Consider the following 13,035-nt stretch of genomic DNA (forward strand, 5'->3'; position numbering starts at 1 on the left):
AATATGTATGCCATAACCATATACATAGATATGATCTACTTACATTGAATGATTAAGATTAAGATAATCACTGGGTAAACAATTAAGATTAAAATTTTTAAACATTTATATCTATTCTTTTTTATCATAAAATATCTTCTCATTTTCACATTTTTACTATCAACAATCTAATGATCATATATATATATATGGGTTAAGATTTACTTATACCATGTAAAACTAATAAATTTTCTACCAATTTATAACCATTAGATTTAAATAAATGAATGACTAAGATTTAATTAAAATTTATAGCCCATAAATAAATATTTTTTAACTCACAATAAAATAATATTTTTTCTCTTTAAGGTTAGGGTTTAAGATGTAAGCTTTAGGGTTTAAGATTTTGAGATTAGAGTTTATGATTTGAGATTGGGGGTAAAAGAGATATTATTTTACCGGAGTTAAAAAATATTTATTTATGAGTTATAAATTTCAATTAAATCTAAGTCATTTATTTATTTAAATCTAATGACTATAAATTAGTATAAAACTTATTGGTTTTACATAGTAAAAGCGGATTCTGCCCTTATTAGTGTAAAATTATTTTAGTTTTATACATTTTTAGGACCGTTAGATGAAAGAAAATAAAGGCTAAGATTAATAATAGAAAATAAAAAAATATTTATTATAAAAAATAAAAAATTAATCTCATCTTTTGAAAAAAAAAACGTAAATAAAAAGATAATCAAAGATATAATTACCTCTACACAACTTTGTTTATAGAGAAGTCTATCGTAATATTATTGGTATAAGTGACACAATATTATATGTATTTTCTCGTACAATATTATCATAATTATTCTTGTCCTTTAAGTTTTTTTTTTGTCAATTACTCAACACTTTATGTAAATAAAATTAATTACAAAACCCAAAATTATTGGTAAAACGCTTTGTAGAACAAGATTCTTTAAAGGTAAAATCATTTTGGTCTTTTATTCCTCGGATACTATACAAAATATCTTATTTTTGACTGCAGGTTGGAATCTTTGAAGAAAATAAATTAAAAATATATATTTCATTTTTTATGGCAAACATGATATCGAAATTAAAATATGGATCAGATACTATAATACAAAGCATCCTTTGATTATCTTGCTTTTGTTTTTGTCATTTTGACATGGTCGGCTTATCCTCTCCTCATTTCCAACGCTCAATATTGAATATAAAATATTATTATACATATAATCATTTTATGAGAAAAAAACAAAAATTCAAACGAAATGGAGTTATAATTCTCCCATGTCTTTGTTTCGACACGTTGAGCAACACTTAAAAAGGTAATTTGGAATGTCTAAGGTTGATGTTTATGTCGTGTTGTCAACTCAAACTAAATTAACCAATGAAAAAAAAAAGATTAAAGAAGAAGATAAAAAAAAAAAGCAAAGCTTGACCAACTAACAGTACAAGAGGCTGGATGCTTTATATTCGATTTTTGTGGATGAAAAAAAATATATAAAAAGAGATTTGATTTCAATTAGTAATTTAACTCGACTTTGTTCGACTCAATATAATTAAATTTTGTTAGTACTAGGTACAGATACGTAGCTGGCGATGGTAGGGATGGAGTTTGTATTATTTTAGCTGAGCACAAGCCAGCAAAAAGTTAAAGCCCCAGGACGAAGATAAATACATGGAAAGCGCTAGTGCCCCCACTTTGTTTTGTTTTCTTATCTTTTTTCCTTTGTTCTTCCGAGGTACGAAATAGTGAAAACCTAATGGCTATGGCGTCTTAGAGTTCCCTCGTATAATTACCGTATCATAAAGAACCAAACAGAGGGACAGCTCCTTTGCCCTAAAGAAGAAAGAGAGGGAATTGGGCTGTTATTTAGTTGAATAGTAACATTATTATAGTACAATGGGAAGAGGGAAAGTGGTGTTGAAGAGGATCGAGAACAAGATAAACCGACAAGTGACGTTTGCAAAGAGGAGGAACGGGCTGCTGAAGAAGGCTTACGAGCTTTCGGTTCTCTGTGATGCTGAGGTTGCTCTCATCATCTTCTCTAGTCGTGGCAAGCTCTATGAGTTTTGCAGCACTTCTAGGTATACATACATACATACATACATATTACTCTTTATAGCTACTTTTCTTTGCTTTTTGTCTTCGTTTTCATTACCTTTGATGATTTCAAGGGATGGGTTTGATTCAGTTTCATGTTCTTCTTCTTGGATATGTTGGGTTTCTAGCTGTTCTTGTCTGATAATCTGATGTTCCCGTAAACAAACACACATATAGGAAAAAGTTTTCCCTTATTCGAACACAGTTCAATGATGGTTTGGAAGGGGATAATTATGGGTCTTGGGAAATGAAAAACTTTGCTGCTGCTGCCATGTTTTGATCAGTTAACTAGTTCATCGCATGAGTTATCTTAAACTGTAAAGAGCCAGAAATCATGATTATACTGTTAAATTGATAAAATCAAAGGCATGGATTAGGTTAATTCCTCTTATTTGAAGTTGTTTTCAGATCCAATGGTTAATCCAATTATTCATCAACAAGGACTTTGATGCTTTGAGTTTGAATTTAGTAGAGGAAGTTCTTTACTTTTATTCCTTTCGAGAGGGAAATGAATATATATTTGGACTTGGAAGTCATAATATGACTTAAATATTTCATTAAAAATTTGTAATTAAAGTCAATTTTAGTTTTTTTATGCTCTCTCTCTTTGTCAATATCTTCCACTAATTTTATTTCAAAATTCCCAATTGTCCAACTCTTAGTTCAATATTTTTAAACCATTTGTAACGGGACTGATCGAAACAGACACCATCGTTCCTCCTAAAATTTTTAAAATTATCATATATTTTAAATATTTTTTTATTAATTATTTATTTTTATCACCTCTAAGAATTTTATAAGTTCATCATCTCCTAAAATTTTAAAAGTTCAACTCCCTAACATAAAATCAGGTGTCCGTCTCTTATTTGTAATATATATTTTACTAATAATTAATTATATGAGAAATTAAAACTCGTCTCTGTCATTCCCCTTAATTCATCCTTGATGACAAAGATTATATAAGATAACTGTTTTTTCCCATGACATCCCTTATGTTTCATTAAAAAAAATTGCTTTAACCATAATCCATGTCATTTTCTAGAAGAAACCAAGCTTGGGTATTATGATAAGAACCTTGATGTCCCTCAACTAGGGTATTATGATAGAATAAACAATAGTAGAAGAGCTTTGTCCTCTATTTAAAGGTCCAATAGGGATGAATTGATGGGGTGTTGGAATAGTTGTACCTACTCAAAATTATAATTTCTCATATAATTTAATTTCTTTACTTTTTATTTTATATTAATAATATATTTTTCCTTCTTATGGAATTTTATAATCTCATATCTCTAAATCTTTAATATAAATTCTTAAAGATTCGTGTTTTTTAACATAAAATTTTGTCTTTGTCATCTGACTTGACAATAGATTTTTCTACGAAGACTAGAAGATACGGTGGTGTAGTTTTTCTACCCTTTTCTCATAAATTTTTGTTAGGTGAGTTTCATCACTCTTCACTATCAAACAAACCCTACCTTAAATTAAAAAAAAGAAAGAAAGGGTAAAAGAAGCATTTTATCAAGGATAAAGTAGCAAAAGATTGTCCCAATAAAAGGTATCATAAAAGTAAAAGATAACAGACACAAAACAAAAGGTAATTTCTCACATGACAAAAGAATATACCTATACTTTGTGCTCTTTGTCCCAGTAATTAGTCAAGAATATACCTACACTATGCAGTCGAGGTTCTGAGAATGTCGAGCTCCCGGATGTTCATGTGTGTTCGATTCCGATTTATTCCAATTCGGCTCGATTTTCATATACTAACCTCCGTTATTGGGGCGTTTTATGCAAGCAGCATATATAAGATACTTGAGAAGTACAACAGTTGCACCTATGGAGCGTTGGAATCTGGTGAATCAGAAGTTGACACACAGGTACATCAATCTCTTAATCTCTTCCATTTCAGCCTCAGGTTCATGGGATTCATAGCTCATTTTATGTCAAGCAGAGCAAGTACCAGGAATATTTGAAGCTCAAAGCAAAAGTTGAGGTCCTTCAGCATTCACAGAGGTAAAACGAGACTGTTTCTCTTAGTCATATCTCTTCATAAAATAAGAGCTGCTTGATTCATGTTAAATTTGCACTTGGGATTTTGTAGACATTTTCTTGGGGAAAATTTAGGTGACTTGGGCATCAAGGAACTGGAGCAGGTTGAGCTCCAGTTGGATTTCTCATTGAAGAAAATCAGATCCAGAAAGGTAATAAAAATTATACTTCTTCTCTTGTTTTTTGCCCATACTTTTGATGCTTCTTTGTTCTTTCAATTAGAAGTAGTATCTTATTTTGCTCTTTCATGGATGCAGATGCAGATGATGATCGACCAACTTTCTGAACTGCAAACTAAGGTATTAATATATTTCAATCAGTAACCACTAGTGTTAGATATCGTTTTACTTATGCTGTATTCTTTCTACAGGAAGAAGCCCTACTCGAAACCAATATAAACCTGAGAAAGAAGGTAAAAAATACATTCAAAAAAATTAATATTTTACCGTAATTTATCTTAATAGCATTCGTTACGTTTGCAATACTTTTCCAGTTGGAGGAAAATAGTTCGACAGTACAATCGTCATGGGAAACCGGGGAACCAAGCAATCCATACAACCATCCGCCGCCTCAGTCGGATGGATTTTTCGAGCCTTTACATTGCAGGTACAATCCCAGTAATATTACAGATGAGGATACTGCTACATGCTCTGCAGTTGCACCAGGTGGATTTATCCCTGGATGGATGCTTTGATTAATGTTTGAGCTTTAATTAAAAGAACTCCATATTTTCTCATATAAAGTGATTGGAAATTAAGAACAGACAATAATAATTAAGCAGATCCCAACTTTTATTTCGTTGTATCTCTTATTGAGGATGCCTGCATGCACAGTTTCAAGCGTGGGGCGAAGCTCCAATACTGTGAAAACATTGTAGGACAGTAACTAAGAATACCAAGTGTTTACTCCTATAATGGGTTGTTATATACATACATACATAGCTTTGAATTTGAACCCACGAGGGTGAGATTCTCTTGGTTTCGCTTTATATGTTATTATATTGCCACTAATATGAAATCTGCTCACAGCGAAAGAAAAATGCATGCCACCATGAACATCCTGATAAGATTTGACATCTTTATAGCTGGGCTGCCATATTTTCACTAGATTTATGTCTACATGGAGAATCTGTTTTCAAACAGTGTTTTTTGTTTTTGATTTTGTTTTTATTTCTTCAACGAGAAATGTCACTTTCCTTGTCGTCCATTTGGAACATGAATAAGTTCATATGGAGGAATTTCAAATAATTCTTAAATTATTTGTAAATGTTCGAACCGAATTAATAAATCAATAAAAGTACACCAACACATTATTTATAAAGAAAACATCTTGGATTTAAGAGAGAAAAATCCATGCCGTCTGTTGAGAAGTGTTTGACAAAGGGTATGAATCAATTTATCTAAGTGGTTAAATAAATCAATGTTTTTAGAAATCATATGTTCGAACACTAACGACTGCAGTAAAGTAATTGAACGTTGATTGTTAAATAATTAAAAATATTTAGAATACGTACTAATTTATAATTAACTTAATAGAAAAGTAGGTGAAAATAACGAGAGTCACCGTTTAGGGTTCTGACGATATTTATATCTATAAGAAGAAAACATGTAAACAAATAAACAAAATATTATGGTTCAAAAACAACTTAATAGGTGTATTCCAGCCAATGAGAAGTCGACAGGACATCCTTGAAAAACCACTTTGTTTTTTAACTCCAACTTCCCCTTAAACCACTTTTACTTTGGGTATTTTTCTCTCTTTTTATCTTCAGATTACAATTCTTTATATCTGTGCATGCTTTCTCAGATGCAAAGCTTCACGTTCAGCAAACAACAAGAAGAAGCAAGCTCATGGGGAGCGGTAGGGTTCAGTTGAAGAGGATCGAGATTAAAATCAACAGGCAAGTTACTTTCTCCAAGAGGAGAACTGGGTTGTCGAAGAAAGCTCACGAGATCTCCATTTTGTGCGATGCTGAGGTCGCTCTGATCGTCTTCTCCCAAAAGGGAAGGTCTTTGAATACGCCGGTGATTCCAGGTGCTTTTTTTATGCAAAAATCTAACCTTTTTTCTTCTCTATAACCTGTTGAAAGATCCATGTTCCCGTTCAGGGTTTCCCAGTCATTTGAATGTATTGGTTTCAGCTGGATTTCATGCAGAAGTTTTAGCAGGTGAAATTAAGGGAATACTAATAGTTTCAGACTAAAAAGGAGACCTTGAACATCTGACAATAACCTTATAGTACTAGAATTTAGAAGTGTTTTCAAGGATGTTGAAGTAGCAAAAGAATGGAAGCCTTTGGGTGGTGTGCTGTGTCACATCTTGCTAAAACAAGGGTATTGACCACTATATATATATATATATATATATAAGCGTGTGTTGTATGTACTAAATTATTAGGAAAAAATGAAAATAATGAAACTTTGTAATTTTTTGCAGTTAGAAAATTAAGGATATTTGCAATTCTTTTAGGAGGGAAGTAGGGTTAGGGCACAAAGAGAGGTATCTGTTACACTTGAAATTCCAAGATTCCTCCATGGACAAGTGTTGCTTCATGTAGCCCTAAATCATGTGAGCTTTAAATCTTAAACTTAAAATCAAAGTTTAAATCGATAAGTTTGGGTTAAGTTTTAGGTTTTAAGACTAGTTCAGTTAGTTGACTTCAGTGATGGAGCTACGTGTTGGCAAAGTTTAAATGATTCAATTTGCCCGTGTGCATTTATGTTTGTATATATACGTATGTATATATACAATTAGTTTTACTTGGAAAGAAAATATTGTCCTTTGAGACTGATATATTTTTATCACCGTCTGCAAACAGCATGGAAAAGATCGTAGAACGCTAAGAAAGGTATTCGAATGCTGACTTACAGCTTCTTGATACTGAGTCTAATCTAGGGAAGACAGATGGGTATAATTTCGTGGATTTCGCACTGCACCCGTTATAATTGGGGCGGGAATTGATACAAGTTAAATGAGTAGTGCATGGGTATGGATATAAAAAGTCATATTCGTCGTGGATAGTGGGTAAGTGATGGTTTTAAAACCTTACCTACTCTGTATCCGCCCGTCCCTCATCCACCTGCCCTATGTTTGTCTGCCTACTAATTACTCACCATATAAAATTTAGACCATTGTGAATTTAGGTATAATTTCAAAGACTATTCTATAAATCTTAAGATTCTATAGGACATGACTTGTAATTTAATCAAATGTTAGGGTATAAACTCAATTAATACTCAATTTATTTATTATGTTTCTTAATGGATGACTTTGTTTTATATTTTGTTGCTTATGTAATATGTGAGATTGATGCCAAGCAGGTATGAGCTGATACAAACGAGTACAAAATGGGTGGTGGATATCAAATTGGGTAGTGGGTGTGGAGCTGAATTTGATAATATACCTAAGTGAGAGAGTGTAGATTTAAAAAATTTAAACATAGTGGTGTTTTGAGTAGATAACAGATACAAAAATATTAAATGAGTTTAAGGTTAGTGGAATGGATATTCACACTCATCCCGTCTGTTTGTCATCCTTACAAGATGAAACATTGGATATACTCTTCGGGGGACACCTCTTTAACCAACAAGTCCTCGCAAGACACAAGACTCCAATCACCTTAGCTCACAGTTAATTATAATCAATTCAGCTAACCACCAATTCCCCAAGGTTCCAACAACCAAATTGGAAGGAAGACAGTAAAACTGTAGCACCAACAACAAATAAACAGAGCTTAACAGCCGTTATGGACATCAGAAAACAACCAAGCCTAACACACCTGACACCACACCTAAAAGATCGTAAAGAAAGGTATCCGAATGTTGACTTACAACTTCTTGATACTGAGTCCAATCTAGTATGACAATATGTATAATTTCGTGGATTTTGCACTGCACCCATTTTAATTGGGGCGGGAAGCAAAAGAGATTTTTTATTAAATAAATCCTGAGTCAAGAGTCTCGTTAAAAACCTCTCTAAACTTAAGCGGAGGAAAAGAGTACTCTTGACTAGGAGCAAAATACAACTCCAAACGAAACCAATGAAACAAAACACACAACTCTGCCCCTACAAATTTTGAAACCCCTTTACCAAAGACAAGGCTAGGAACATATCAACGTTACAACAACCAACAACCTTTTTGCAATAGCAGTACCTTCAACTAACACTTTAAAGACTTAACACAAACAACATCTCTAGAACCAACACAAACAAACTGAGCAGAACAAAACAAAGCTAATATAATAATCAGAGCAGCAAACGAAAAATCCAGCACTGTAGAGGTTGAACAGTCCGACTAGCAACATTACAAAACTTCTCCCTAAAGACATGAAAAAACCAGCACTGTAAGCATGTACGACATTAACCCACTTCCATCAGAAAAAACTCGAAAGAAATCGATTGTACGCACCCCATTAAACGCAAAGCAAAGCCATTCCATTACGATCACAAGGCACGTAACAACAAACACTACTAAGATCATCAAAACAGCCTATCAAATTACAGGATGAAACATTGGATATACTCTTCGGGGGGACACCTCTTTGACCAACAAGTCCTCGCAAGACACAAGACTCCAATCACCTTAGCTTACAGTCAATTGTAATCAATTCAGCTAACCACCAATTCCCCAAGGTTCCAACAACCAAACTGGAAGGAAGACAATAAAACTGCCGCACCAACAACAAATAAACAGAGCTTAACAGCCGTTATGGACATCAGAAAACAACCAAGCCTAACACATCACACCTAAAAGATCGTAAAGAAAGGTATTCAAATGTTGACTTACAACTTCTTGATACCGAGTCCAATCTAGGTATGACAATATGTATAATTTCGTGGATTTTCCACTGCACCCATTTTAATTGGGGCGGGAATTGATATATGTTTAATGAGTAGTGCATGGGTGTGAATGTAAAAAGTCATACCCGTCGTGGATAATGGGTAAGTGATGGTTTTAAAACTTTACCTACTCTGCATCCGCTTGTCCCTCATCCACTTGTCTCATATCTACCTGCCTACTAATTACTCACCATATAAAATTTAGACTGTTATGAATTTAGGTATAATTTCAAAGACTATTCTATAAATCTTAAGATTCTATAAGACATGTAATTTAACCAAATGTTAGGGTATAAACTCAATTAATCCTCAATTTATTTATTATATTTCTTAATGGATGTGTTTGTTTTATATTTTGTTGTTTATGTAATATGTGAGATTGCTGCCAAGCAGGTATGAGCTGGTACAAACGAGTACAAGCGGGTGTGAAGCTGAATTTGATAATATACCTAAGTGAGAGAGTGTAGATTTAAAAAATTTAAACATAGTGGGGTTGTGAGTAGATAACAGATACAAAAATATTAACACTCATCCCGTCTGTTTGTCATCCTTAAACTCTGAATATTTCTTTCACGCCGTTAATTTTGCTCAGTTTTCTTAAATTTGGCCTGAAAATTTGTATTGGAATTTGAAACTTGTTTGTGAGAAGGCATTGGTCTATGGATTATAATAGGCTTAAAGCTAAGGTTGAGCTCTTGCAGATAAATCACAGATACTATATATATATATATATCAGATACTAATGTTATTGAAACTAATATTTATACCTGAATACGTGTCAAATACGAATATAGCATAAAAAAAAATCGGAGCAACATAGTTTAAAAGCTAAATTTTCATCACTTTGGACTCATTGAGTCTCCAGGAATTATCTTATGTGTTGTGTCTCCTGTGATACGATCAAACTTCATCAAATAAGATCATCTGCAAAATCCGAAGAATATCAATGTTAAATGAATGTTGTGCAAATGGAACAACTGCAGAAGCTTGTAGGAAACAGATTACCTTGTCACAGATTGGACAGTTTGCTGATCTCTCCATCCACTCGTATATGCAACCGAGGTGGTAACCGTGGGAACATCGAAGAACTATCTGCGGATTTTCGGGATCGTACTCTGCGACCGAGAACCGATCGGCGAAGTCAGTCGATTAGCCGACGTACATTAAAGCCCCATCAATTTACTTGATCTATCAATTTATTTATCTATATGCATACCTTCAAGACATGTGGGACAAACATCCTCATCTTCTGATGATGGATTGGCGAAATTAACTTCGGCTTCAAGTTTCTTGTATGAGAACTCCGATCCCGACTCATAACAGTGTGTTGTCGATCTTCCTTCCGATTGCTCGTTTCCCTTTACTCCGGTAAACTGCGGAAGAATACAAATAATTAATAAGACCGGATGAAGCAAGAGACAATATAATTTGAAATTATACCTTGTCCCACAAGGCATCGATGCTGGTCGGAGTCCGACGAGGGGAAACAACTTCGGGTTCCCGGAATCGGAAACAAGAACAACAAGCTCCCATGGTTTAAGCTTTAGTATACTTCTCAACCTGAAACAATTTAGATAGAATCATCTTCATCGACGACAATCAAAGGGAACTTGACTGTGAAAAGAGAAAGATGAAGGGATTTTATTACCTTGATGAAGACGGCGATGGAATTACGGATGTTTTGAAAGTAAAATAAGAACCCAGGAATTTAGTTCGTTCGTTCAAATAAAAAGGAGAAACAAAGAAAGATTGAATTTAATGATAGGATTTGGTGGAAAATAAAATATTCTGAAGTTGAGAGATTTTCGGTTTAACATTTATAGTTTAATTTATAATAAAAGCTAACTTCTTATATTTATAATAAAAGTAGTATTGATTTACTTTTAAACTTTATTTTTAAATAAAATTAAATTCTCACTAAAAAAATAAAGTAAAATAAAAATACAACTTTAATATAGAAAACCAAAACACATAAATAAAAATAAGATCAAAATCCTCAACTTGAATACATGTTTGTCTCTATTCAAAACTAGACATATGTGATAGATTGTTCTATGAACAATTCGGGATACTGTAAGAGAGGATCTAATTATATAAGATTATTGATCTTTCCTAATCATGAGATGTTGTACTGTAATAGATGCAACATAGTATCAAACTATCATAACGATAGACAAAAATCAACACTTCAAGAATATGCAAAAAAAAATAATAATAATAAAAACATGAGGATGTTTATTTAGGTCAAAATTAAAAAATATAAGTAAAAATAAAAGCAAGAGAGACAACGACACTTAGATTGTCATCTAAGCTGATACTATGAAAGAAAAAATAAAGAATCATTTTATAGAAAAAATATATTTTTATTAATTTATGTTGATTACAAGTTATAGTATTTGTTCAAAATATTCTCATCCCTTTAACCATCAAAATAGTTTGATACAGACAATCTATATTTTTGTTCTTGTAGGGAAGAATTATCTTAGTTGGAATAGAGCTCACATAACCAGAAATGGTGAAAGAGGTGCTGAGAAACAGTGGAAAAGCTTTTCCAAAGGTGACGCGTACGTATTTCTTTGGGAAGATGTTTGCCGACGGGCTTGCTACAACAGAAAGTGATAAATGGACGAGACAAAGGAAGTTGGCTAATCATGCCTTCAACGGGGTGAGCGTAAAAGTAAATCTTAATTCATTTTGATCGCGTTTAATCATCTGATTCATCGACCATATATAATTACATTATTTGTTCTTGTTACAGAACCTGATTCCATCTGTAGTTGCTAGCGTTGAATCGATGCTTCAGAAATGGAAAGGTCTAAATGGGGAAGAGATGGAAGTACTCGAGATAACGATACATGATACTGTGAAGAAGATTGTTAGAAAAAGGGAAGAGAAAGTAGTGACCGGGGAGGCAGAAAACTTCGGCAGTGATTATCTGGGATTACTTATGAACGCTTATCATGATTCGGATAAGAAAAACAGGCTTTCGATTAAAGATTTGGTTGATGAGTGTAGAACTTTTTACTTTGCTGGGCAAGAAACAACTAATTCCGGGCTTGCTTGGACGATGCTTCTTTTAGCAATCCACACAGATTGGCAACACAAAGCAAGAACAGAGGTGATGGAGGTATTTGGTGATCGAAACCCAGATTCTGAAGGGATCGTCAAACTAAAAACTGCAAGCCAATTACAAAATCCTAACAATCCAAAATGTTGATATAAAATAAGGGTTATTCTGACTGCTGCCGGAGGTCTTCTACGGAAGCTGCTCTCAACCTGGCGTTGGGGGCAACCTACTACCCTACCTCCCCTCACTCCATTACATATGGGAATGTGGTCAGTTAATTACTGTTGTAGACGATATATATAATTAGCATATGGTTGACGGCTGATATCAATTCGGTCCAAAGCTTATGATACATGCATCGGAGTCCACAATGATAATACTTACTTCTTTGGACTAACGTTCCTACTCGAACCTATTAGAAGAATAAAGTCTCAAAAATTCAAAACATATATATTCTGTAAGTATAATGTGAGTGAATTCTTAAAGGATTCTTATGTTTCTCCCTTTGATGTTTCAGATTCGAGGTCGGATCTTTTTGAAGAGAATGATGATGATAAATGCACCAAAAGTCTCACATCAAATGAAGATGAACTAACTCTTCCAATTGATCCACACGTCCAAACCTTGGAAAAGAAGACCATAATAGCTGCATACTTGCGACAACTTTTTGAATATGATCCAGATGTTATTTGGTCGACATGTCTTTCAGAGATATGATCGAATATCTCTTAGCTTTCGAACAGTATTTGAGACTCGTCAATCTGATGTCAGAAACTCAAGATACGTTCATTTTAGCGAATGCAACACATGCAAAAATTCTTATACGAGATTAATACGCTATTTTGTAAATATTACAAATTTTCAATATTTTTATTAATTATTTGTAATATAATTTGATATATGAAGTTGCATTATAGTTTAAGACTAGATTTATTATTTTATTAGGAATTAGAATCAAACATCATCTCTAGTTATTATTGTTT

At 33.2% G+C, this 13,035-nt stretch overlaps 2 protein-coding genes across 2 annotated transcripts; both read left to right on the forward strand.

Annotated features, from left to right (window-relative positions):
• The first annotated feature begins 1,873 nt into the window (after positions 1-1,873).
• LOC120211453 (MADS-box protein 04g005320-like) lies at positions 1,874-5,034 on the forward strand. Its single transcript, XM_039209985.1, has 7 exons — positions 1,874-2,082; positions 3,897-3,975; positions 4,050-4,111; positions 4,200-4,299; positions 4,405-4,446; positions 4,518-4,559; positions 4,641-5,034. Exons 1-7 carry the CDS (start codon positions 1,898-1,900, stop codon positions 4,839-4,841), a joined length of 711 nt encoding a protein of 236 aa, XP_039065916.1. The 5' UTR covers positions 1,874-1,897; the 3' UTR covers positions 4,842-5,034.
• A 951-nt stretch (positions 5,035-5,985) lies between these two features.
• On the forward strand, positions 5,986-9,474 carry LOC120211455 (truncated transcription factor CAULIFLOWER D-like). Its single transcript, XM_039209987.1, has 2 exons — positions 5,986-6,181; positions 9,379-9,474. Exons 1-2 carry the CDS (start codon positions 5,998-6,000, stop codon positions 9,450-9,452), a joined length of 258 nt encoding a protein of 85 aa, XP_039065918.1. The 5' UTR covers positions 5,986-5,997; the 3' UTR covers positions 9,453-9,474.
• Positions 9,475-13,035: the final 3,561 nt, after the last annotated feature.

The sequence above is a fragment of the Hibiscus syriacus genome, unplaced genomic scaffold, assembly GCF_006381635.1.
Source record: "Hibiscus syriacus cultivar Baekdansim isolate YM2019G1 unplaced genomic scaffold, ASM638163v2 tig00109972_pilon, whole genome shotgun sequence".
Lineage (NCBI taxonomy): Eukaryota > Viridiplantae > Streptophyta > Magnoliopsida > Malvales > Malvaceae > Hibiscus > Hibiscus syriacus.